This window comes from Phoxinus phoxinus (genome assembly GCF_949152265.1).
Source record: "Phoxinus phoxinus genome assembly, chromosome: 4".
In the NCBI taxonomy this organism is placed as follows: Eukaryota; Metazoa; Chordata; class Actinopteri; order Cypriniformes; family Leuciscidae; genus Phoxinus; species Phoxinus phoxinus.
In genome coordinates this window covers 35,059,895-35,085,667 of record NC_136879.1, presented here as the reverse complement: position 1 = coordinate 35,085,667, position 25,773 = coordinate 35,059,895, and the positions used below count along the sequence as shown (strand labels likewise).

At 41.3% G+C, this 25,773-nt stretch overlaps 1 protein-coding gene across 4 annotated transcripts; it reads left to right on the top strand.

The window, feature by feature from the left end:
* Positions 1-192: 192 nt before the first annotated feature.
* On the top strand, positions 193-25,773 carry slc7a1b (solute carrier family 7 member 1b). Of its 4 annotated transcripts, none has more exons than XM_079609084.1 (12): positions 193-442; positions 14,521-14,730; positions 15,940-16,054; positions 16,139-16,304; positions 17,396-17,520; positions 17,612-17,834; positions 19,628-19,767; positions 21,641-21,743; positions 23,537-23,745; positions 23,862-24,013; positions 24,105-24,213; positions 24,400-25,773. In XM_079609084.1, the coding sequence occupies exons 2-12, from the start codon at positions 14,620-14,622 to the stop codon at positions 24,540-24,542; spliced, it is 1,596 nt and encodes a 531-aa protein (XP_079465210.1). In that variant the 5' UTR covers positions 193-442; positions 14,521-14,619; the 3' UTR covers positions 24,543-25,773. The 4 variants fall into 4 exon arrangements, with proteins under 4 accessions (XP_079465210.1, XP_079465207.1, XP_079465208.1 ...); XM_079609081.1 differs by having other exon boundaries at positions 230-442; positions 14,521-14,989; positions 15,896-16,054; XM_079609082.1 differs by lacking the exon at positions 193-442 and adding an exon at positions 1,013-1,229 and having other exon boundaries at positions 14,521-14,989; positions 15,896-16,054.

Genomic DNA, 25,773 nt, shown 5'->3' with positions numbered 1-25,773 from the left:
TTTGGAACGACATAAGGGTAAGTAATGACAGAATTTACATTTTTGGGTGAATTAACATGTTGTTGTTTTTTAAACGAAGGAAGAATAAGAAAAAAGATGTAGCTATAATTTAGAAGCCTTAGAAATGTGTGAATCTAATATGATACAGCATATTGCTTTTAACTATAACTTGCATGAGTAGAACACAAAAGCGGCTTTGAATATCAATAAACGTGACTATGCAAATCATGCACGCACAGTTGGTACGTCTTCTCGTGTTTGGGTGTTGTCTCGGCTCGGCTCACGGAAGGATGTTAAAGACACACGGCCAATGATACCTCACGATTTATACCCAAGGTTAAAGGGGTAGTAGCCTATTTTATTGTAAATAGTACAGGCTTTGTTTATTTTTCGCCGTCTCGAAGGTGTCAGTTCCGAGGTCGCGGAGTGAATTCCTTTCTAGGTAAGATTGCTCATTTATCCTCTTCTACGTGTAGCTTTCTTTTTGATACTTTGAACGATTTTTGCTGCATGTCTGCGTGCGATGCACATGGTGTCCTCTCCATTTAAGGGCTGACGCAACATTTCACTTTGCAAGATGACGAGATAACGCAGGAACTTTCTGTGTAATGCAGAATTAAAAATTGTTGGGGTTGACGTGTGTGAAAAGCGCATGCATGTCCTTTTATAGAGCGCGCGCTATAATTCATTGTACTCTGGCATTAACCAAAACTCAAACAAAACCCAATGAACGCAAGACGACAACGGCGATTTATGATATTAAGTGAATTCTACAGCGAAAAGAGCGTCACATTTCCATTTTTACAATGTTTTAAACTGGTTGTTCCAATTGTGTCCATCGCAGATTTGTAGCTAATCGAGTTCCCGCCCGGGTTTTAGGTTCTGCATTCTTTGAAGAAATACTTTTTAGAATTCAGAGGCACGTTTGACATTCTCTCGACATTTAAAACTTGGAATTCTTTTGATTCGAAGACAGACACAAATAAATTCTCCCAAACTAGAACAATTCGTTAAACGAATTGAACTTCTGACACACAGAGGCCACGTGCGCCCCGGACAATCCGCATGTTTTGCTTGTTTGGGGCGAGTGACTGCGCTTTATTATGACGTTTTAAAATGCGGGAGATTTGTATTGCTACTAATACATGCAAATTCGTCGTCTTTCTGCAACATTTATCTTTCTGAAGAAGAAAAAGGCAATTCTCTTGAGAAAACACGAGCTGTTTGTGGTAAATGTTGTTTACGTTTTGTTTCATACGTAAATTGAAAATGAAGATACATTTTAGTTCATTCAATAGCAATTCCCCACAGACAGCTAGGCTATTCATAATACTAATGTTCATGTATATGAATTTAATACACAATATAACAACATTATGCCAGATTCCCATGCAAAATACAAAACGATTTACTGACCACTACGCATGTAGTGACATGAACAGTGCCTTTAATGACATTTCTCATGCTAATAAGCATGTCATTGTATAATATAGGCTATATTCAAGCAGTGATCAGTATTTCCATCTTTAAGCCTATTTATGTTTGAATGTACTACAGCTGATCTGCAGAGTGCATTATATTAACGCTTGATAATGATTTATTGCTTAAAGTTATTCAAGTGTTGCCTTTCTAACTGTAGTAATAGTGTATGGGTCCTCATATCTGTATCAGAAATAAGGTCAAGAGAAATAAGTTATTTTTTTCTTTCAGAAACATTCATGCTATCATCCATGCTGCTCTCTGTGAACAGCTTATGGAATGATTAATTTTACATTTTAAATTTACTTAAAGGATATTTCACCCAAAAATGAAAATTGTCATCAATTACTCACCCTTATGTTGTGCAAAACCTGTAAGACTTTCGTTCATCTTAGGAACACAAAATTAAGATGTTTTTTTACGAAATCGGAGCGCTTTCTGTCCTTATATTGACAACTAACGCAACTACCACTTTGACGCTTAAAACAATTCATAAAGAGAGATTGTAAAAATTGCCAAAATATTTAGAAAGTAATACATAAAAGATGTTACGCAATGTGAGTATATTTGTGCGATGATGCAATGAATCAGTTTAAATAGTTTTTTTTAACACAATTTGAACAGGATCTTTGCCTTAGTTTTCTAAATGTTTAACTGACTGTATTCTAAAAATCTACAATATTTTAGTTGAATGAACTATAAAACTGGTTGAGTAAACATGCTTTTTAGAGTTTGGGCCAGCTAAACAAATAACAATTCTTTTCATGGAAAATAAGTTTCTGTTTCCTGAAACGCAGCCATGAACAACTGCAAATAAATGGTCAAGGTGACTGTGCCCTAGTCTATCCCAGAAAATACGCAACACACAGTGTTTGAATATTGTATTTGAGGAAGGTACAAGTTGTATAGAATTCAGCAGAGTTGTAAAATGAAAGTTTATATGATCAAGAATTAAATAAAATCTACAGAAATCCACACAATGGGCCAGCCTCATTTATGAAACGAACACGTGTTTGCTATATTTTATAGTTTAATATATAATTGATTCATAGCTAATAATTTTTTTTAATTCTTGTTCTGTTCTGAATACCGTTACATTTAAAGGATTTGTTGTGAAGTGAGGGGAAAATAGCTTAGGCTGTAGTGTTTGAAAGTGTTTCGTTTTATTTACCAGGCTATTTAACATGCATGTAATTGTTTGCAATTTCAAGGTTAACGGGCGTTTTTGGAGTAAGATCATCTTGGCCGGGTTACGTTTCTCAATGTTGTAAACTCTAGGGGTGAGGCTTCTAAACCGTGATATTTAGGCTAAATTACTACTTTTTTTCAGCCGGCGTATGAGCGTTGCCCATTGGGGAAATACAGAATGTTGTGTGTGTGTGACCATTACAGGTCAGGTTTGATTTCAAGCTTGTCAATTTGATTAATTTGTGGTTATGTTCATGTTCATCCTGTTGACGCAGTTATCAGTCAGCATTCGCAGAGAAGGTGTCGCTCTAGAGTTGAAGGGTGGTGGACTGTTTGCTTTTCAGGGCACGTCAAGTTAAAATGTCATGACCGAGTTTTTGTTTGGACAGTAAAACGATCAGATCTGCAGATTTGGCATGAGTATATGGAGTGACAGGTGTTCAATTCCAGAAATATTTTTGGGTTGCTTCAATAAATCACCTGTCATGACTCTTTTGTTTTTAGGATGTCTGTGGTTTCACTTCTCCGTGGGTTTGTTTTACATCGTTAATGCCCTTCAGATTTCAGGAGACAAATTTATTGTTAGTTAGCATCAAGACAGTTAAACACTATTCTTGGACTGGGTGTATCGAGGTGGGGTGTTGGCAGGCCTTGATAATAGACTTGTTTGATTGGGCTTGATGTCCATAAGGGTGTGTACTGTGTAATAAAAATATTGAATTGGAATTAAACAGTTTAATCACGTTGTATATTAATGCACTATACCTTATTATATCACATGATGCGGCCACATCTCTTGCATACACAGACACATTCAGGAGCACAGAAATTGTCCGTGCTTTCGCAAGTAATTAAATTCACATCTTCACTTAGAAAGACGCGTTTTGGGTCGGGTGCTTTGCCTCCATATGTTTGTGCATTAAATTTGAAATAGATTTTTTTTTAAATGTGTTGTTGAGAGAAGTCTCTTATGCTCCCAAATGCTGCATTTGTTTGAGGGATTATTCAGTATTGATTTATTAAATTGAGCAAATGAGATAGTAAAGACTTTTATAATGTTACAAAAGATTTTCATTAAAAAAAAAATCCAGTTTTGTCCAAATTTTCTGAAGAGACTTGATTACTTTATAAATGAATAGATTGAATTTAGTTTTTTTTATTCACATATATTTATTCTTAAATTCAGATTTAGCTCAGATTCCTCAGAATGGTTCTGATCTAATCAGATCATCTCAACAGAAAGTCAAAGTCAACTGACCTGGGCATTGTGACCTTACTGAAGAGTGTGAACACACAACTGTACGTGTGACTGATGTGTTCTTCAGATGCCTCCCGTTTCTGCTGGTGCTCTGTGATTGGTGGAAAATGGGGCAAGGCCCTCTACCAGCCCACTTACTGGATTTACAACGCTTGACAGAAGCACGAGTTTCCGTGCCTGCGTTGCTATGGCCGTTTAAAGTGGATATGGATGTGCTCATCGTTACTCTTCAAGGCTATGAATGGCAGTTTTTCCAGTATACCTTGTGCAATCATGTTGCCACACAGCAGCGTTAGGCTGTAAAATAAGCAGGCTTTGTTCTATAACTCGCTCTCCAAATAAACAGCCCCGGTACATGAATGTTAAAGTCGACTGGCATCCATTGAGAATGTGTTCAGAAGAGCCAAGGTGACTTAAAAGGATATACAATTAGACAAAACAACAACAAATGTATATATTTATTTATTGTAATTAATTTTTTGTCTGTTCATGTTCACACAGAAGCTGAAAATTGCCTAGCACTTTTACATTTCGCTTTGAAACCAAATCTTCACCATCGTCAGTCTTGTCATTCAGCTTGTTCACTCTCGTCACGTGATCAGAATTGTTAGTTTTTCCCATACATTGGTTCACAATATCAACACTGAACGCCACAAATAGATTTTCCAAAAGGCTTTGACATCGTTGAATAAACATGAGCACTCTGTGATTGATTGGTTTCGTCTTGTATCCAGATGACTAGGATAAATAGTTCTATCATACACAATTATTCGCTAATATTCGCTTATTTTTCCACTTAGAAGCTTATTTTACGTACTGAATTGCGTGCTAAATTAATACAAATTAATGGTAAAAAAAAAAATGCACACATTTGGATCGAAATTTTTTGTGAGTATCGAAAGTATTGATACTTCAGGATCGATCCGCCCACCCATAGTATTAATGCAAGTGTGGATTTTTTTTCTACAATATTCACTCATGACAGTAACATTGGCCATTCTAAGTCAATCAACTGCAGTATTTCCTCTCAATCAGTAGAAAATGTGGTTAACACCCAGTCATGCTTAAAGGAACACGCCGACTTTTTGGGACTTTAGCTTATTCACCGTATCCCCCAGAGTTAGATAAGTCCATACATACCCTTCACATCTCCGTGCGTGCCGTAACTCTGTCTGACGCACCCACCGCTAGCCTAGCTTAGCACAAAGACTGCAGGTAAATGGCAGCTAGCATACAGCTCCCAATAAGAGACAAAATAACGCCATTATTTTCCTATTTACATGTTGTGATTTGTATAGTCACAGCGTGTACAAATAACAAGGTCACATGAGACACAGACATCTTCTAACTTCTAATATCTCAGAAGGCGAAGCACTGCTACTTCTGCGGAGCGCGTCTCTGCATTTTTGCTTCTGTAAGTGTGTGTTTCCTCACCACAGTAGCATAAAAGTATTGTTTCATTTTCCCCACGATGCTGTCAGAGCTTGACTCCTAACACATGCAAATGATGAATGCGATGACATGAGGAATTATTCTTTCTGATACACAGAAGACAATGATATACTCTGAAAATTCAAAGAACAATGGACAAAAAAGTAACTATGCCTTTATTCTCTCTGTGTTAAACTGACTGACACATGTTGTTTGTTCAGAGACTTTAATGCTCATAAATGTAATGAATAATATATTCGAATATATGTTAAAAAATGCATTATTTTTTCGGGTAACTTTTTTACCTTAATATTCATGTTTCTGTATGAGTGTGTTGCGGCTCTGTGTTTTATTGGTTGTTCTCTTACGTAGAGTTCTCTCCTACTGCGTCGATTAGCGACGCTACGGGAAAGATATTTCTTTGTCGAGATTGAAGCCCAAAAATTAATCCTTAATTTTGTAATATGTAAAACGCTTTTCTGTAGCATACAACCCTAGGCGGAGCAATACAGCTCGCCCATTGGCTGCTCCGCCAGAAAAGCACAGCCTATGCGAGGCCAGTGACGCTGACCAATGAGGGCGCTTCGCGCCCTTCTGCGTCATCTCCCGCCGAAACAGGCGTGGCCTAGGTCTATAAATACCAAGCATAGCTGCTTCCACTCCGATTTTCTTTACTTCACGAAGCTACACGCATCGTTGGACCGGATTCGAGCCACCACAGCCGTCTGACACAGCACCTCAGCAGGACGAGCCCTTACCTGAAGCCGCTGGTCATCGCCGCCTTCAGCCGCCGTTCCCTGCTGCGCTTCTCCGGCGTGGAATATCCTTTACATTATGTGTGTGTGTTTTGTGTGTGTGTTCGCCGTCGCGTCACACAGTTTTTCCACACTAAAAGAGCCGAGCGTCTTTTTCAAGATGTCTCGCACCTCCTGTGGCTCGTGTAGAGCCCCGCTCAGCGACGGGGACCACGTGCTGTGTTTCCTGCCTGTGAGTATCACGCAGCTTCAGCTCTCGTCGATGGCGGCTGCCATCGCTGTAATTTGATGCCTACGGTGACTCTGTGGACTCGCCTGGCGTTCATTTTACTGAAGCTGCACCCTTTTCCGCCCGCTGTAGTGCCGCGCCGTGAAAAGCGCCGTGCTCAGCGGAGCCCGGAACCTCCCTTCACCACGAGGTGCTCGCCGCTGCTGCCGCTAGCTCCTCCGCCCGCTTCGCTGGACTCTCTGACCGACGGACAAGGGCCGCTGTGTGCCGCCGCGTCCGTCATGGATGAGGTAGACGAAGCCGTGTCTGTGAAGGACGACTGCTGTTCTCTCCTCGCTTCGGGTAGCGAGGGATGGGCGAGCTCCGAGGATCTCCCCTCCCCCGCCGCTCGTGAGCGTCGACGGAGAAAGACCAGCATCGATGCGCTTACCGGCTGGATGGCTGCTTTTCTGCAGAGGAACGTACGTTACCGTCCTCACGACCCGCGCCTTTTTCTTCCTGAATTCACGAAGAAATCGCGGAGTCCCGGAAAGCCCCGTTTTCAGCCAGGATGCGCATTTCTGCTTCGAGGAAAGCTACAGTGTTAAAATCCCGCCGCGGCCGGATTTCACTAAAATGTCTCGCTCGCACAGTCCCAACATTCGCGACCGTGCCAGTGTATTTTGCAGTCACCAAATCGGCATCAATGCCCGTTTGCCTGCACACAGACGCCGTTTTCACGACGCCCCAGGTAAATCTGAAAATGTATTTACTGGTGTCCCGGCCACGGCCGATGGTGTAATGTGTGTATCCGTAAAGCCCACGACCTAGTGCCCATTCGTACACACAAGCACAGCCCTACACAATACAGGGCTTGCACACATAAAATCGACTCGTGTCGGTTGTGCTTCACATGTAAGCTAGTGAACGTGCCCGCTTTTCAGTGCCCACAATCACTACACACTGCATGTCCCGTGGTTTCTGTAAAAACGAAACGAATGTACGGTCAGTCGGTTCTGATAGACAGTACTCTCTGTGCTACACGGTGTCCCGGCCATGGCCGATGATGTAATGTGTGTAACTGTATGCCCACGACCCAGTGCCCATCTGTACACACAAGCACAGCCCCGCACAATACAGGGCTTGCACACATAAATCGACTCATTTCGATTGTGCATTATATGTAGTGAGCGTGCCCGTTTTCAAGCGCCCACAATCACTACAAGCTACATGTCACACGGTTTCTATGAAACGAAACCTATGCACGGTCAGTCAGTTCTAATAGACAGTACTTCCCAGTGCTATAAATGTACCTGCGTTCACGCACCCACATTTATTCTCAAACATGCCGAGCCGTACGGGGCTCGCACCGCGCGCTCCCTCTTTCAGCTGAGAGAGCTGAGAGCGCGCGCGGGCTGCCCGCTCGATTAAGCGCGCCCCCGCATCACGCTGCAATGGCGCCCATGTTACAGCACACGACTGCTCTCGTGTCGCCGCCATTTCGCGACCAGAGCCCGGTTTTTCAACCCGTGCAAGCACAGCCCTGAACAACACAGGGGCTGCACACATAAAATCGGCTCATGCCGATTGTGTTTTACATGTAGTGAGCGTGACCCACTGCCAAGTGCCCACAACCACTACACACTGCACGTTCCGCGGTTTTCTGTAAAAACGAAACTAACGAACGGTCAGTCAGTACACAAAAACAGTGTTCCCGGTGTTATAAATGTGCCCGCCACCAAGCGCCCACGTTTATTCACAAACATCACGAGCCCTACGGGACTCGTCCCGCGCGCTCTCTCTCGACACAGAGAGCTGAGCGCGCGCGGGATGCATACTGTGTTAAACATGCCCCCCGCCTCACACGCCACGGCGTCCATGTCACAGCACACGGTTGCTCTCGTGTCGCCGCCATTTCGCGACCAGGGCCCAGATTACATTCAACCCCTAGTCACACGTGCAGATGCATGGGAAAGACTTCCCGGGGTCTCAGAATGGGTGCTAGAGACTATAAAAAGAGGCTATTCGCTACAGTTTCATCGACGCCCTCCCCGTTTCACGGAGAAAGTCGAAACAACGGTAAAAACAGAAGTAGCACATCTACTTCGAGCCGAAATAGCGAAGCTATTGAGCAAAGGGGCCATAGAGCCTTTATCTCAAGCTCAGAGCGAAGGGGGTCTGTACAGCAGATATTTTCTGGTACCGAAAAAAGACGGGGGTCTCAGACCCATTTTAGATCTCAGGCATCTGAACAAAGCGCTGACAAAGCGAAAGTTCAGAATGCTCACGACCAGAGCCATCCTCGCGCAGGTTCGCCGAGGAGACTGGTTTATGGCAATAGATCTGAAAGACGCGTATTTTCACATACAAATTGCGTCACGTCACAGGCGATTTTTGAGATTCGCCTTCGAGGGCCAGGCATATCAGTACACAGTCCTGCCATTCGGCCTGTCTCTAGCACCTCGTACATTTACAGTGTGCATGGACGCGGCGCTGGCACCCCTGAGACTCCGCGGCATTCGAATTCTGAATTATTTGGACGATTGGCTGATTCTAGCTCAATCACCTTCAGAACTCATCCGCCACAAGACCCTAATTCTCGATCACCTCGAGTGCTTGGGTCTGAGAGTCAATTGGGAGAAAAGTTCACTGTTTCCCAGTCAAAGGATCTCCTTTTTAGGACTGGAGCTGAACTCGCTGTCTATGACAGCTCGACTGTCATCACAACGCAGGCGAAATTCCCTGCGGATGGCGAAATCCTTCCGCAGCGGCCACTTAGTGCCGCTCAAGAGATTTCAGAAAATGCTAGGCCTCATGGCCGCAGCATTGACAGCTCTACAGTTGGGCCTGCTGCGCATGCGCCCACTGCAGTTCTGGCTAAAAGCGCGTGTACCGCGCCGAGCATGGGTCCACGGTCGTTATCGCCTCAAGGTCAATCAGGAATGCGTTTCAGCCCTGACACCATGGAGAGCGTCAGACTGGTACCGGTCAGGTGTAAGCCTGGGGACTTCTTCGAGCCTGAAGGTGGTGTCCACGGACGCGTCCACCTCAGGCTGGGGAGCACTGCTCGAAGGCAGACCGTTTTTTGGCCAATGGGCAAAACGAGTCGAACTACCGCACATAAACTGCCTAGAAATGATGGCAGTGGACTTAGCGCTGAGGCGCTTCTGTCCTCGGATAAAAGGACACCACGTCCTAGTCCGTTCGGACAACACGTCGGTAGTAGCCTATATAAACCGCCAGGGTGGCGTGAGATCCCGAAACCTTTACAGGCTGACGGAACGCATACTGGTATGGGCCCAGCACAACCTGCGCTCGCTGAGAGCGATCCATGTGCCTGGTCGCCTGAATGTAGGACCAGACAGACTCTCACGGAACAATGTTCCGACAGGAGAATGGTCCCTACACACACAGACAGTGCGTCTGCTGTGGAAAACGTTCGGCAGAGCGGAGATAGACCTGTTTGCAAACCAGGAAAACGCTCACTGCCCGGAATTCTTTTCAAAGAGCACGAACGCGCTCGCCAGAGTCTGGCCCCGCCGTCCGCTCTATGCTTTTCCCCCTGTCTCGCTCCTGCCCCAAGTGCTCGAGCGAATCAGGAAAAGCGGATGCTCAGTGCTTCTTGTAGCACCATACTGGACGAATCAACCCTGGTTCCCAGTCTTGTTGCAGCTCAAGAGTACTGCTCCGTGGCCGATAACGGTGAGGAGGGATCTCCTCTCGCAGGCCAGGGGCTCGATTTTGCATCCTCACCCAGAGCTATGGTCCCTTCATGTGTGGGCCATAAACGGGTACCCGCTAAACTCCCAAGAGGAGTGTTAGACACGATCGAGCAGGCTAGGGCCCCGTCTACTAGACGGCTCTACGCTTCCAAATGGTCGGTGTTCTCTGACTGGTGTTCAGACCAAGGTCTATCACCTCTTCAGTGCGGTGAAACGGAGGTTCTCTCCTTCCTGCAGGAGCTGTTGGATAAGGGTAGGACCCCATCCACGCTCAAAGTCTATGTGGCAGCCATATCAGCGTTCGTCAATCCGACGCTTGGCCATGCACTGGGCAGAAACGACCTGGTGGTACGTTTCCTTAGAGGAGCCAGAAGGTTAAATCCTCCAAGGCCTCCCTCAGTCCCCGTTTGGGACCTTTCTACAGTGTTGAACGCTATGAAAGGGGCCCCTTTCGAGCCTATTCACTCAGTTGACATGAAACATCTGTCTCTCAAGACCATGTTTCTTTTGGCTCTCGCTTCAGTGAAGCGTGTGGGGGATCTGCAAGCGCTCTCAGTAAGAGCCTCTTGTATGGAGTTCGGGCCCAACGACTCTATAGTCGTGTTGAAACCGAAGCACGGGTATGTACCTAAGTCCCTCAACACACCGTTCAGGGCTCAGGTCATCTCCCTGTCGGCTCTGCCGGCCTCTGAGGACGGAAATAGCTTCCTTTGCCCGGTCAGGGCATTAAGAGCTTACGTGTCCCGCTCCGCTGTTTTTCGACAGACGGAGCAGCTCTTCGTTTCGTTCAGTGGGCGCTCTAAAGGGCGTGCTGCGACGAAACAGAGCCTATCTCGATGGGTAGTGGATGCCATTGCGCTAGCCTACGCATCTAGAGGTTTGGAATGCCCCCTGGGCATCAGAGCACATTCTACGAGAGGCATGGCCTCGTCGTGGGCTTGGTATAGCGGAATCTCTTTGCATGATATTTGTATGGCGGCAGGCTGGGCCTCCCCGTCTACATTTATTAGGTTCTATAACCTAGAGGTTCCTGCGTTGCAGGCTAAACTGCTCTCGGTCTAAGACCAGGTATAGTGTTCCTGCCCCGCACTGCGGCCCAGGTCACTAATGTTTAAGCATCACTCACCGACAATGTGTCCCATGAGCATGCTATTTACCCCCCCATATATATCTATTATTTACATATATATGTTATTATGGCCTTAGGGGCCCTATTATAAAGGGATGATGCTATCCTAGCCGCTCTCCCTGTATACTCTTGGTGTAGGCTCTGGCATGCCAGGGCGCGTGCGCGCGCCCTTGGGTGTCTGTGTCGGTCCAAGAACACGCACGGCGTCTTACAGGGGTTCCCGTAGCGTCGCTAATCGACGCAGTAGGAGAGAACTCTACGTAAGAGAACGTACTCGGTTACTAACGTAACCTCGGTTCTCTCTAGGAGAGGGAACGAGTACTGCGTCTCATGCCGTGCATGCCCACGATGTGTCGCTTCTGTGACAAAAATCGGAGTGGAAGCAGCTATGCTTGGTATTTATAGACCTAGGCCACGCCTGTTTCGGCGGGAGATGACGCAGAAGGGCGCGAAGCGCCCTCATTGGTCAGCGTCACTGGCCTCGCATAGGCTGTGCTTTTCTGGCGGAGCAGCCAATGGGCGAGCTGTATTGCTCCGCCTAGGGTTGTATGCTACAGAAAAGCGTTTTACATATTACAAAATTAAGGATTAATTTTTGGGCTTCAATCTCGACAAAGAAATATCTTTCCCGTAGCGTCGCTAATCGACGCAGTACTCGTTCCCTCTCCTAGAGAGAACCGAGGTTACGTTAGTAACCGAGTACGTTTTCTCCTATTTTCCCACCTTCTATTCTCCCGCTTTCCCACAGCTTTAAACGCCCATTTCTTGAGACTTTTTCAACTCTGGAGATGTGAATGTCCAGGCTAGAACTGTGGGGTTTCTTGACACTTTAATTGTAGTGTCTGTTCTCTAACTGAACTAAATTATTTGAAATGCGGCTGAACACCATATAACACCGACTATCACAGCAAGCCTAATCCGTACGTTTTGTAGCTTGACAGGCGTGACCATTATTAACTATCAGTGTATGGGAGAAAGCAGCATGAACATTTTCAAAACACCCTTCTTTTTTTTTTACACCACAGTCATACGGGAAATGAAGTGACATGAGTTCTTCTTTTTTTTTTACTTTATTTCAAAACATAAATATGAAATGTCGTTTAAAGGTCAGGCATGAAAACTCCTCGCCTTTCGGCATAATTCGCAGTTTTAAAACCAAAATGGGTCACCTACGTGATTTTAAGGTTGAAACAGCTAGCAGATTTGATGTTATGTAGCTCTAAGTGTCAGAGGTGTTTTATGACGGGCGGCAGTGACGGTCAGAAACCAGAGTCAAGAGATCTGATGGAGTGAATGCAGGACCGCCGCAGCTGCTGGTCTTCACGTGACCTCACGGTGGGCTATTTGTGGCCAGAGCTTTGAATGAGTTAGTTTCCACAAAGGCATGCGACTCGTGCTACAGGCGGACACGGGGTTTGAACGCCTCCCCTTGCTTGTATTTATTATGAGTTGAGAGAGGACAAAGGCTCCATCAAAGGTTTTCCTTTACAAATCCTCGTTGTGTTTGATACCTGGAGGAGGTGCTGAACTCAAGCCAGAGCTCAGACGAGAATCACAGGACTTTATTCGTATTCTGGGGATTTTCTTCCTCTGATATTTTGAGTTGGTAAGAAAAGGCTTTGAAACTTCAGAGCGCTCTGATTAACGGTCTCGGTGGATTTGTTGTCTTGCTGTTTATCTTATTTGAGTTTCCCATGACTCCATTATTGGTTTTGCTCACTAAATGATTCAATGGCACTAATTTATTTTAAATGCTTTAGTGTTTCAACCGTGGCCTTCAGGGAGACTCAAATTCAAGATGGTTATTTCAGACTAAATTATCATTTGATGTCTTTTCTTTCTGTAATCAAACATGAAGGGAATATTGGGAATTAGTGTTTGTGTTTTTAGCCATGAATCAATGGATGAATCTAACGCAACCAGTCAAGAACATGTCAGTGACATATTGGACCTTTTAAATCTAAAGAAAAAAAATTATGAATTGTGTTTTCAGGCCTTTAAGATAAATAAAAGTCGTATTGTGTTGCAAAAAAATAATCTCTTGTAAAAATTATTCTTAGTTTTCCTCCTACAAAATATGTATTAATTGTTTTATAAAAAAAAATGTTTTTGCCAGTATTACTTGACGTAGACATGTTTTGTAATGACCAAAATATCAAAAAGGTATCTCTGTTAGGAGCTGATGAAATAGGGTGTCCTGTTACTTGAGCTGAAGAAACTGGAAAAGGGAATAAGCTCACGTTCATGTGTTTATTGGTGTACAGTATATTTATTTATTACATGTGACTCGCTTGAATATGATCACTGACGTCAGTGCCACACTTGTGTTTATAAAAAGGTCCTACTGTAAAGTTCAAGAGATACCTCGGCTTAACTCCAGCCTGCGTTTGGCTTCCAGCTATTACAGTAACGATGAGTAAGAGAAGCATGCAGGTTGTGGGACCAGGCTCACATATCCGTGACTCTCCCAGGGAAGCTTATGTCAGGATCGTGCTGATTGCATCATTTTATAAGACTCTGATCGCACTTCATTTGAATATTTTTATAGTTATTGATGCCATAAAACAAAAATATTTAGGAAAATGATTGTAAACTGAAATGAAGTTAATTTGGGGGGAGGAGGTATATCGCTGATGGAGACCGATAAATTGAAAAATAAAGGTCTAACAAATGAATCTTTGAAATTATTTTGATTTGTTACAGTTAAAGCTATGATTTAGCGAATGATTTTAATTGATTAAATTGAGTGCTGAAATCGGCGTGTGTGTGTGTGTGTGTGTGTGTGTGTGTGTGTGTGTGTGTGTGTGTGTGTGTGTGTGTGTGTGTGTGTGTGTGTGTGTGTGTGTGTGTGCGTGTTTGTGTGCGTGTGTGATGATAATATTGGTGGCTTAATTGAACTTTTAGATTACCGTTGCTTTCATCAATGCTTGCCTAAATGAATCTGTAAAAACATAATTTAATAACACAGTATAATGTAATCTTTAGCCAATGTTAAAATTCATTTTAATACTGTGTATTCTGTTGTGATTCCAAAATGTACTTGTAGCATTTATTAGTATATGTATTCAATAACGGTTATTGATTTGCCATAACACAAAAATAAATGGTACAAAAAAATATAACTGCTAAATTCTAGATACTAAAATAATATATATATATATATATATATATATATATATATATATATATATATCTTTAAAATAAAACTAATTTGTAACTATCAGAACAATTGTGCAAACTTGAACATTTGAAAATGTGGTATGTTAATAACCTTGACTTGACACAAATGTTAATTGACTGACTGTAAATCAGAATAATAATCGCTCTCACTCTGTCTTTTGTTTTTCCAGATCATTGGCAGTGCACAGCAGTGAAGAGCTTGTCTCTGTGTGTGTGTGTTTGTGTGCGTGTGTGAGCTTGTGTGTGTCTGAGTGCTTAGAGAAATCAACATGGTCCTTGCCCACCTAAAAGTATTTGGAAAGCAGCTTCTGCGGGTGAAGGTGGTCGACTGCAGCACAGAAGAGTCTCGGCTTTCCCGATGCCTCAACACCTTTGACCTGGTGGCACTCGGAGTGGGCAGCACGCTGGGCGCTGGCGTCTATGTGCTGGCTGGGGCCGTGGCGCGGCAAAACGCCGGTCCGGCGATCGTCCTGTCCTTTCTGATTGCAGCATTGGCCTCCGTCATGGCAGGACTGTGTTACGCTGAGTTCGGAGCACGTGTACCCAGGACGGGCTCGGCGTATCTGTACAGTTATGTGACGGTGGGCGAGCTGTGGGCCTTCATCACCGGCTGGAACCTCATCCTGTCTTATATCATAGGTGAGAAGGCTTCACATAGCACAGGGTCCATTACTGCTACTTGAAATCATTCAGTTTTAACTATATGGTACTGATTTTGCTTTTCTGCAATATAAACAAATACAGGAATTTTCACCAGATGTCTTTTAATATCTATATTTTTAAGAATGAATCCTTCTAGAAGGAGTGGGGTGTTTTTTTTTTTTTTTTCAGGGAGTTCATAACAAAAAAAAAGCTGGAAATTACTTTTTAAATCATTTTAGAACTAAATGATTTAAGAAAAACTTCACTGTAATAAAACTAATATTATTAAGTTGTAAATAAAGATTATTGGAGTATGTTTTACAAGACAATGTCAGTCTTAAAAACACTTTTTACTTCAGAAATTGTTTATAAATATAATGTTTAACTCAAAGTGTTGCTTGTTGTTTCTTTGTAATTTTTTATGAAATGTACTTGCAATCTGAGTGAAAATGGTTTCAAATCACATCCTGCACCAATTGTTTTATGTAGTGTCTCAAAAAGATCTATTTGAGTTTTCATTTGAATTCAGTATGACTAAAATATTGATTTATAAAAAATATATTTTACTGTATAATTACAATACTAGTACATCTTAATTTATTCATTTTCAAACCGTAACCTATCAAGCTTTTCTTTTGCTTTGTAAATAAAAATATGCGCTGGCATTTTCAGAGTGAAGTTTTGATCTACACTCATGCAGCTCACGATATCAGGCGTGTAAATGCCACGCTTCACTTTGAAAACCAGTAGCGCATATATTTATTTAACTAACTCGCAGCTTGAGTGATTTGACAATCACACTAAGTCATAACACAATATCGATTTTATTTCGATTTATCGTGCAGCCCTATAACCGTTATAACCCATATCACCTGACCGCAAATATAATGTTCCCTCTCTCAGGAACATCCAGTGTTGCTCGAGCATGGAGTGCCACCTTTGATGAGCTCATTGGGAAACATATCGAGAACTTCTGCAAGCTACACATGAATATGAACGCCCCGGGAGTGCTGGCAGAGTATCCGGACTTGTTTGCAGTGCTCATCATCCTCACGCTAACAGGCAAGCCATTGAGTCACATTTCACAAATATACCAGTTTATATCAGTTTGTTCAAACAAATAAATGACTTATGGCTGTTCTGCAGGTTTGTTGGCGTTTGGGGTGAAGGAGTCCGCTATGGTCAATAAGGTGTTCACCTGCATCAATGTTCTGGTCCTAATGTTTGTGGTGGTGTCGGGCCTCATCAAAGGAACCCTCAAAAACTGGAACCTGGATCCTGAAGAGATCCTCAACCACACATCCTCCTCAAAGTAATGAATTGTTTTTATATTCTTTTGATACAGATATACAAACTGTTTTTTTTTTCCTGAAATCTGGTTTTTGTTTCAGAAAATCAAAATAAAAAAACGGTATTATAGTTTGGAGTGCATTATGGGTGTTGAACCTATGTACGGCTCTATGTACGATCGCTTCCGCGTTTTGTCTCAGCCCGTCCAGTTACATCCGGCGCTGCGTCGGAAGCCATTTTTGCATTAGGTGGAGAAAATGGCAAATTACACTCGCTGTTTACAAGAACTTCCAGCGGTTAACGTGAATAATGTTAACAATATTGCGAGGCAGTTAGCGGTCACATCTAAGAGTAAGAAAGAGAAGGGCTTTAAATTATATATTTCTAGTTACATCGACAATTTTGAGGGGGAGTATTCTCTCTTATCTTGCAAAATCCGACTAGCGAATCGGTTTCTAAAATCGTTGTCTCCGTTTCTGAGAAAATTAATTTTATTAAAGTTTTGCCGCTAATACACTTAGAACGCGCAATGGAGAAGTAAAGACCCTGGCTGAGATTATACCGGAAATACGCCAGCAGCGCTCGTGCATAGAGCCTATTTGGCAAAAGGAAAGACAACTGCGTTTTTTGTTTGTTTTTTTTTATAGAAAAAAAAAATCTCTAGTTAGTTAGCACCGATTTGAAACAAATTCTGCTGTATAGGTAGCCAAGTTTTATTAAAAAGCCCTTTTTGCCAGTGGTGAAGCACTCCTTTAAGTTGAAGTACTGCACAAATCTGATTTTCATTTATATATATATATATATAAAAAGCTCATTCAAAATGCTGTAATAGTATATCAATAGTAGTAAAATAACACCGTATGGGCATTGCACTCCACAAAAATGGAGGCAGATGAACGTGAGCTTGCAGGGATCGGTTTTTAATGATTGGAAAAGTTGGGATGCGTCACTAGAGAGAAGTCTGTTGTTTAACCAGAAGATCGAGTCTGCATATACATTTTTGCATATTATTAAAAAAAAATGGTTTTACAGTAATTTAAATAAATGTTTAAACCTTATTGTCGTCTTTGTTTGAGGGAGATGCTATAGCCTAGTCCTGTTTTGTATTTTCAGTACATCCGAGCCGCCAGAGAGTCTGGGTGTTGGTGGTTTCATGCCGTTCGGTTTCTCTGGAGTCCTGTCTGGTGCTGCGACCTGTTTCTACGCTTTTGTTGGCTTTGATTGTATTGCTACAACAGGTACGTTTTTAATTTTGCATGATTAAAAACTATTTAGAGTTTGCTGCTGCCTGTCGAAATAAACCCCCATTTCTGCTTCTCTGCATTTCAGGCGAGGAGGTGAAGAATCCTCAGAGGGCGATACCCATTGGCATTGTAGCATCACTTCTCATCTGTTTTGTCGCTTACTTCGGCGTATCTGCCGCCCTCACGTTGATGATGCCGTACTACATGCTGGATAAGAACAGCCCTCTGCCCGTGGCTTTCAAATATGTGGGCTGGGAAGGGGCGACGTACGCAGTAGCTGTTGGTTCACTTTGTGCTTTATCCACCAGGTAGGAGCTAAACAAACATTATCTAACACAAGACCCCATGCTGTCAGTATTTGTGTGTATTTGCATAGCATTATTTGTTTTAAAACAGCAGTTTGTCATTTCTGTGTCACTATTGGCACCAAACAGGGTTGTGAAAATAAAGGCTGGAAACCTTTGCAAAACTCCATTGGCACAAATACACATGCACAAAAATTATGATAATTATTTAAATCATTTAAAGGGGTCTTCGTATTTTTGAGTTGAGGAGTAAGTTTGTTTTTGCTCTCCATGACCTCTTTAATACATCAACTGTCAGGCTTAAAGCTGTGTGGATCTTAATAGAGGTCGACCGATATTAGATTTTACAAATGCCGATAACGAAGTTGGTCAGTACCTACGATAACTGATTAATTAACCGATAGTTTTTAAAACGGATGCTAAATTAAAACAATTGGAAATTCAAATATGTTTCTATTAATCTAGGCTATTAGTCAGCCAAATCTATTTTGACGCATCATCTTTTCGTTCCATCCATTGCTATATCATATGTTTAGCAAATAAGGTATTATTAAAGTATCAACTGAGGGTGCTCTTGCGTGTGCTTCGCACCATCTAGCACCCCCATAGAACCGCCGTTCTCACATAACTAGCTTTAGGCTAACGGATGCATAAACTAATGCAAATAGACATAACATTTAAACATTTGTTTCAGATTAGCTTGAATTTTTGTCACATTTTTCTAATTGCTTGAGGTACTACTACCGGAAAGCATCACAAGGTGTCAGTTATAGTTTTGTTTGCCTCTAGAGGCCACTCTTTTATACTGTGTAATGACAGCGGACGCTTCTAAGCTGCTTCTGCAACAGACGCAACCAGAAAATAAAAATCGTTGTGGATTACTGTCGATTAACCATCGTTCCAGAAACCGTTTAGCGGTGCCAATGAGTCGGCAAAAGCGATATATCGGTCGATCTCTAGAACTTAATTTATTTACTCCTCGGCTTAATTTATTATTTACTTAATTTATTCTAAGTTAATTCAGCTGCAGTGTCCTGAAGTAATTTGAATATAATTTACATATAGTGTTTCAAATGCTTTAAAGTGTCATGAAACCCCTCCTACAAAGTGTCCCAAGAAAAATAGTTATTGATGAAACATTATTTGTTCATGAAAACGTTTGTACGCCGATTTCACTCACAAATTTGTGCACACGCACAGTTAATGAATGCGACCCATTGTCTTACATCATGTGAAAACATGCGCATGCACAATTATTCAAACGTTTGGGGTTGTTAAGATTTTGTGTTCAGAAGTATTGTGCTCATCAAGGATGCATTATTTCATATACAGTAAAACAGTAATATTGTGAGATAGTATTACAATTTAAAGTAACTTTTCTATTGAAATAATTTAGTCCTGTGATGGCAAAGCTGAATCTTCAGCGTCATTACTGCAGTCTTCAGTGTCACATGATCCTTCAGAAATCATTTTAGTATGCTGATTTGCTGCTCAAGAAACATTTCTTCTTATCAATTTTGAAACCTGATGCTTAATATTTCTTTTCATGAATTCTTTGAATAGAAAGTTTAAAAAAAAACAGTATTTATTTAAAATGGGAAATCTTTTGCAACCCCAGACTTGTAGTGTGTAGGATCTCAAAAAATGTGGTTGGGGTTTTATGACCCTTTAAATGCAAACCCAGTGTTTTTTTCTTTCTTTTTTTTTCTTTTTAAAGCTAATTAGCTTCAGTAGATGTTAAATGCACAAGCTAACTGCATTGCACGGCTTGAATCTGTTTCTCTCCCCTGAACTAGTCTGTTGGGCTCCATGTTCCCAATGCCCCGTGTAATATGGGCCATGGCTGAAGATGGGCTGCTCTTCAAGTTCTTGGCCAACATCAATGAAAAATCCAAAACGCCCATAATCGCCACTATAACTTCAGGCATAGTGGCAGGTGAGGACGCTCATTCAAACCACTAACAGACTCCCTTCACAGATCTCACATTGATGCGGCCGACATCCTCTCAAACTGCACCATGACTAAATATGTCCGTCTCGTCCACTAAACTCCAGCCATGCCAGAGAACTGATAACCTCTTTGTGCTAAAAATAGGCTTTATTCAGGCCTTCGTGTTCAGAGACTTGCAGCATTGACATTAAGCAGTTAGCGGAAGTATAAACTTTATACATTAAGTGAAGTTTTAATTTGAGGAGCTGAATTATAAGGAGTATATTGAGGCTTGAGGCATCTGTGATTGTCTGAACCGGGCTCATCTTTGACGTTCAGGTTTAGATCAGGTGTCCACTGATCCTCCCTCCCCTGCTTGTGTAGTCTGCTGGGGTCCATGTTCCCACTGCCACGCATTATCTTTGCCATGGCAAGTGACGGTGTGATCTTCACTTTCCTGTCTCGGGTCAGTGAGAGGAAGTCGCCCGTCGTCGCCACCGTGGTGGCTGGGCTTCTGTCCGGTAAGAGTAGAGGAGAAAAGGATTAACACAGTTTTCAGAAGGATTTCTCACTTTTTTCCTTTGATTTATGATCAAACCCTCAGAAAGTATACCTCACATGTACTTCAGTGTATTTTTCATATTATTTTGGAACCTCATAACTTTTTTTTGTGCTGAAATGTATCTTAAATGTACAATAAAAATGTTGTCCTTTTAAAAATTTTAATATATGATCAATGCCCTTAAAAAGATAGTCTACCCAAAGATGAAAATTGTCATCATTTACTCACTCTCATGTTGTTCCAAACCCTTTTGACTTACTTTCTTCTGTTAAACAAAAAATAAGATATTTTGAAGCATGTTTGTAATAGAAAAAATACAGTGGAATTTTGGAAACCAAAACTTTTTCTTCTTTTTTTCACATTTGGATGGACTATCCCTTTAAGTGAATGTTTTTCACAAGTGAACAAGAGCTCATGTGCAAGTGCGTTGCACATGAGCCAACCACAACAGGAAATCATACGTTGTTTGAGAAGCTTGGTTTGTCTACTTTTAATCCGCAGTTTCAGGCGCTTAGGACTAGGAGGCACCTAAGACCTTTTAATTGCATGTTAAACATGCAACACAAATACAATCATTAAGACTAATCATTATCTATTACTAGTGCAATATGTGCTTTTTTTAAGTAAGGGACCAACTATTAACAGGATATGTGGTAATCCTGAAGAGAGGATATGCGCACAAGATATAAATAGTGTAAATGTATATATAATAGAGTAAATAGTGTTGTTCTTTTTCAGTGTAAATGTATATATAATAGAGTAAATAGTGTTGTTCTTTTTCAGTGTAAATGTATATATATAATAGAGTAAATAGTGTTGTTCTTTTTCAGTGTAAATGTATATATAATAGAGTAAATAGTGTTGTTCTTTTTCAGTTTGTTGAAGTCTCTTTAAATATCACAACATTATTTTAAGAGGTTGTCTTTTTTATTGACTTGTTGGTTATTACATTTTATATGCCGCAAGAATATATTTACAATTCAATATACAAAATACAAAAAAACATTCAAAAGTTTGGGCTCAGTAAGAAGATGGAGATATATATATATATATATATATATATATGTTAAACTTCTACATTTTAATATTTCACAATATCGCTGTTTTTGCTGTATTTTTTATCAAATAAAATGCAGCCTTGTTGAGCAGAAGAGACTTTTTGCCGACCCCAAACGTTTGAACTGTAGTGTATTAATATTCATACTGCTGCAAATATTAACAAAATAGTATTATTGTGCATACACTTCTTATAATTATTACAATTAATACAACTGCTGAATCACTGTCCTGCAATAAACGCTCCTCTTCCCTTCACAGCGGTGATGGCTTTCCTGTTTGATCTGAAGGATCTGGTTGATCTCATGTCCATTGGCACTCTTCTGGCTTACACACTAGTTGCGGCCTGTGTCTTAGTCTTGAGGTACGTCTTGAATTATGGGAGTGACTACCGTTAAACTGTAAATAATCAGCGAAAGGTTTGCTCTATGAACGCTGTAAGCATTTTCATAAACTGGGTACAATGAGAGGGCATTATTCCACTCACCCTTTAACCATCGAACATTAAAAGGAAATTAAAGTGTAAACAAATCATTAACAAATGAATAGAGCAGCCATGACCCACCGATTATTTATATATATATATATATATATACAGTATATATGCCTGTATTATGTAACATGTTGCCTAAATCAAAAATGTCCATTAACTGAAACATAATATTTCAAAGCGATTTCCGTCTTTGACAGACAATAAATATAGTTTTTTTTAAAGCATCCATGTGAAAACAAACCTGAAAAGAGAGGCGAGGAATGGATTTAGGGAGAAAACAAGAGATTCTTAGTGCATTCGGGAAATTCAATCGGAAGAGCAGGCCACACATGTGCCGTATTTGTTGGCTTTTTTCATACCGGTACAGCGGAATAAAAAGGAAAAGTGCAACGGCTGAAAAGATCTCTTTCCATAGATATTCTTGTTATAACATGTCACATTAAAATACCAAGCGTTATGTTAACGTGAGAACATTTTACAGCTCATTCAGTCAAACTGATGGATAAGGATTATTTGTAGCACAACCTTATGATTTAAAATAATTTGATTTAGTCTTTTTGAGTGGAACTTCCCCAAACTGGAAGTGCCTCCCACAATCTAAACCGCTTGTTAGGAAAAAGGTGGATAAACGTTTATGAAGGAAGTTTGACTGAATGAGCTGGAAGTGTCTGCAGTCGGTCATTGCACACACTGTTGTTTTTTTCACTCCATTTTTATGGATCCGATAATTGCTTTACGTTATTTTCTTAATCGCACTAAGTTAAAGGAGAACTCCGGGCAATTTTTAAGTTAATCTTGATCGTTATACCTTTGTGAGTACTGTCTATAGAAAAAAAACCAAACCGGATTGGTGCTTGCAACACGGAGCTGCTACCGCTAATACCCAGAGCTCCCACTCAGCTAAAACGGCAGTTATGGGGGCATATTCATAAAGAGTGTTTTTGTGCCTCTTAACAGACACAAAATGAAATTAAAATGTCTGTCCAACATGAACAGGGTCCTTACATGACAACAAGATGCGTTTAGCAACTTAGCCATTGTTTAAATTCACCTAAATAGTGTTTTAGACGGCTAACTGTACTCTTGCGCTGAAGTCCCGTGGGAACTCCCGTTGTAGCCGGGAAAAGGTATTGTTGACTGAAGAGTGTGAGACTAGTTCTTCGTCTGTATACTCGGGTTTGAATGACCATCAAACTCAAAAGCCTCTTCCATGTGTTCAAAATCTTCTATATTCTCCATAGTATATGTTACGAACCATTTCTTCTTCATTTGTGAGCAACTCCGATCATCACTCTTCACACAAACGGAAGATTAACTTAAAAATGCCCGGAGTTCACCTTTAATGTTAAAGTTACAGCCCTGATATAAATTTACTCATTATCATAATGTATAGTATCATTATTAGCATCAAGATTTTGAATTGGATTTTATTTGTCTGTTTTTATTGTCATTTTAAACTTTAAGTAATTAAATATTTTGTCTATATAGTTTAATTTTCAGTTTAGTTTATTACAACTAGCTGACATAAAATATTTATATATATATATATATTCAGTTAATCTCTCTCTCACACTCACTCACTCACTCACTCTCTCTCTCTCTCTCTCTCTCTCACTCACTCACTCTCTCTCTCTCTCTCTCCTCTCACACTCACTCACTCACAGGTACCAACCAGAGCAGCCCAGTGTGAATGTCCATTACCAGAGAGCCAGTTGTCAGGAGGAAACTGAGGCTGATTCCATCAACGAGAGCAGTGCTGGTTTCATACCTGGATCTCAAGATCTCTGGACCCTCAGCAACCTTCTGCAACCCAAAAACGAGGAGCCCTCCCGTCTCTCTGGCTTCACTGTCAACATCTGCACGAGTGTATTAGGTCAGATGCATACCTGGCTGACACATTTACTTCAGGAGTCTTGAGTTCTGATGATTTTAAAAGAATTAGACGGACAGCGAATTGACTTCCCACTGATACCCTTCCCCTTGCTGCAGGTGTCCTGGTGTGTGTGTTCTGTGTCGTGGCGGTTCAGGGTGGATTTCAGACCTGGGCTCTTACGGTTCTTGCCGCTCTGGCTGTAGTTTGCATCATCATCACCATGTTAATATGGAGGCAGCCTGAGAGCAAAACTAAGCTGTCTTTTAAGGTAAATACACACCTGCATGTTCACACATAGTCTTTTATACTCTCTTCTTATGGTGGTTTGTAAAGACAGGTGTGTGTATGTGTGTACCCAGGTTCCTCTGCTGCCGTTCCTCCCTGTCCTCAGCATGTTTGTTAACGTGTACCTGATGATGCAGCTGGGCAGAGGCACCTGGATGCGTTTCGCCATCTGGATGGCCATAGGTAAGTCTATTAGTGGTCGACTGATTCAAATTGGTTGCATATTGCAAAACTGCACAGGCTTGAATAATAAAAATATGATCAAAGACAATAAATGGGTACAGTTGTTAAAAACAATCCCAATAAACGTTAACCATAGACGGGAAAACAAGTCTTCTGCTGTGCTTTAATGACTTTGTTTCTCTCTAGGTTTTGTTATTTACTTTGGCTATGGGATCTGGCACAGCACAGAGGCAGCGTTGGCCAGTAACGACACAGAAGACCCCGTCAAACCAGACACACCTGAGAAAGAGGCTTTCCTGAGCAGCGCAGCGGAGAGCAGTGACCCTTGAGAAAGCACTTCAGATCCCCGTACGTGACCTACGACAACCAAAACATCCCAACACAAAGCTGCTATTGACGTCCAAGATGCTCCTCTCTTGACGTGTTACTGTAGGTCTAAAGCACCTTTGAGCAGCATTACAACATGTGACGAATTCTATTCATCAGTTCAACTGCGTTATTATAAAAAGTGAAGTTCGGCATTACTGATTATAATATGTGCGTAGGGATGTATGCTGCACTATTTGAACAGTCGGTTATTCCTCTGTCTGATTGGTTCATTTTTACCTATTTATTTTTTGTGGCATGTTGCTAACATGCTTTTTAACAGGGTCTTGAGAGAAACTCATACACATCGCATTGTTACCCATAATCCCCTTTGTGGTGCGTTTTGTATGTTGAATTCTAGGGTTGTACCGATACAAAATAAAACATTTTTTAAAGCAAGGTAGCAGAAAAACAACAACTGACAGTTACACAGCTTCACAGGATAATTCAATATTAAATGTACCCTTTATATAATTTTTCACATATTTATTTAGCTGACTTAAGGTGCGTCAAATCTATTTCTCAATATGAGAAAGTGTTTTTTAATGCTGCAAATCAACCCAGTTGGTTTTTGGTCACAAGTCTGTAACAGTCCAGTGCCTTTTCCCACCCTTTATAATGAACAGTGAAAATGACCGATACCAACGATTGATCACAGTCTGCTGCCACTTTTCAGACTTTTATGAGACTGTTGCCAAGCCCTTGGGTGGGGGAAAAAAGACCAAGTCTTGGATCTGGGAAAAATCTCCATTCAGAGGAATTGTAATTCTGGTTTGTTTGGTCCTATTTTTTATTTTATTTTATTTTTTATTCAGATGTTGTGTGCATGTTTATTCTCTGTTAGCTATTGGGCGAAAACATTTTGTACAGTATTTTTGGACTTTTGTGTATTGTATTTTGTCCATGTTTTAGTCGGTGGATTTGTACAAAACCAAAAACAAGCCAAAGAATTGATGATTATGATGTTGTTTTTATTATGAATAGCGGGTCCGCCATAAACTGTATCACCTCGTTGACATTTTGCATTAAAACCCATAACGTAAGAGAGCAGTGCGCGTCACTGTACATTTTCTGCAGTGTATTGTAATTGAAAATGCATTCAATTTTTTCATGTCAAAGATTAAGGGAACTGTACATTTTTGTAAATATTTGCTGTTTTTCTTGCAATAAATTATTTTCTTGTTTGTAAAGAAA

Bases quoted from the DNA above. Each gene is read 5' to 3' on its own strand.
- slc7a1b (XM_079609081.1), top strand. From the start codon at position 14,620: ATGGTCCTTGCCCACCTAAAAGTATTTGGAAAGCAGCTTCTGCGGGTG. The intron at 14,990-15,895 runs GTGAGAAGGCTT...TCCCTCTCTCAG, and splicing joins CATCCTGTCTTATATCATAG to GAACATCCAGTGTTGCTCGA. The intron at 16,055-16,138 runs GCAAGCCATTGA...GCTGTTCTGCAG, and splicing joins CATCATCCTCACGCTAACAG to GTTTGTTGGCGTTTGGGGTG.